The sequence below is a fragment of the Limulus polyphemus genome, unplaced genomic scaffold (genome assembly GCF_000517525.1).
Source record: "Limulus polyphemus unplaced genomic scaffold, Limulus_polyphemus-2.1.2 Scaffold4118, whole genome shotgun sequence".
NCBI lineage: Eukaryota > Metazoa > Arthropoda > Merostomata > Xiphosura > Limulidae > Limulus > Limulus polyphemus.
The window spans coordinates 62,456-63,697 of NW_013669728.1; the positions used below are offsets into that span (position 1 = coordinate 62,456).

The 1,242-nt window shown below is 28.4% G+C and overlaps 1 protein-coding gene across 1 annotated transcript in view; it reads right to left on the minus strand.

Annotated features, from left to right (window-relative positions):
* The window catches only part of LOC106470618 (probable ATP-dependent RNA helicase DDX41), a 77,597-nt gene that overhangs the window by 50,618 nt on the left and 25,737 nt on the right, over positions 1-1,242 (minus strand). The window contains exon 5 of the mRNA XM_013931181.2: positions 132-192. Coding sequence (XP_013786635.1) covers positions 132-192 — 61 coding nt within the window. The remainder of the gene's footprint in view (positions 1-131; positions 193-1,242) is intronic.

A 1,242-nucleotide genomic window follows, 5' to 3' on the forward strand; every position in this document is an offset into this window, starting at 1 on the left:
GTTTAGGCAGTTCGTTTAACTATTAAACGTGATGTATGTTTTTTGGGGGGTAGTTAATGAAAGTGTTCAAGAATGCAACATTAATTTCTTGATGAACTAATATGTATGTATATAGATAGATAGATACTAACCCTGTTTTAATTGGATCGTCATACTGTACTCCTTTAGCAAGCTCAGCAACTCCCATAAGAGCTAAAATAATATTTAAAAAAATTTGGTTGAAAAAATTAAATGAGTGGCAAAGATATAAACTTCTACAATTATTTATCTGTGTTAATGTTCTGAATACAGCAAACAAGAAAAATAACACAAATGCACACCATATAATAATTAGCATTTTTTAACTCTTTTGACTTGGGCTTGGTCACTTGACCTTCTGTACTCGTTTAAAGTTGACAAATTTAATACTTATAACTTTCTATATATTGGGTATATCTTCACAAATTTTGGCAGTCTTTCAGTTAATACTACAAGTCTTTCACATACAAAAAGTCATATTTTTAAGTTTTGTCCATGAATATATTGAGTATTTGTTTTGAATAGTTTGTGTGCAAAGTAATTTTCATGTTAAAATCAAAAATACTTTTCTTCATCTCAAAAATCTCAAATTTCCTTTGTGTAATTCCTAAAACCTCCTAAATGCATTTCAAACGTTTTGTTTCACTAAATCCTTATATGTTATTTTATCTACCCTAATTTCAAAACGGGATCAGTCAATTCAATCGACCTCGTAACAACCCAAAAAAAAAATCGAAATAAACCTAAATTAACCCTTTTTTTTTCTAGTATGACTTGTAACATGAAACTACATTCGTTTATCCTAAGCAGTTCTAAGTTCGTAACATTATACATCTACTTATAATTAAATTTTATTGTTTTATTGCCCTTTGAATGGTGTCTAACTGCTATCCGCACCATTATAAGTTGTAAATCACTTGGGGAACATGCAGCTCACGTTAGCTATCTAATTACATCACCCACGAGCTGCTCACGTGCATGCTACGTGAACCATTTTAATTATACTATTATTATTACTTATTTTACCTAATCTAGTCTTAAATAACTTAAAAAGATCCATACTTTTAATTTTAGTTACTTTTATAATAATAAATAAAGAATAAATATGAAAACAAGAAATAAACTAACTTACCCAATCTTCTTTTTTCTTGCCCTCAATTGTCAAGTAGAGTTAAACCTGATTTTTTATAGTAATTATGGTAAAGCACTTTACAATTTTTATTT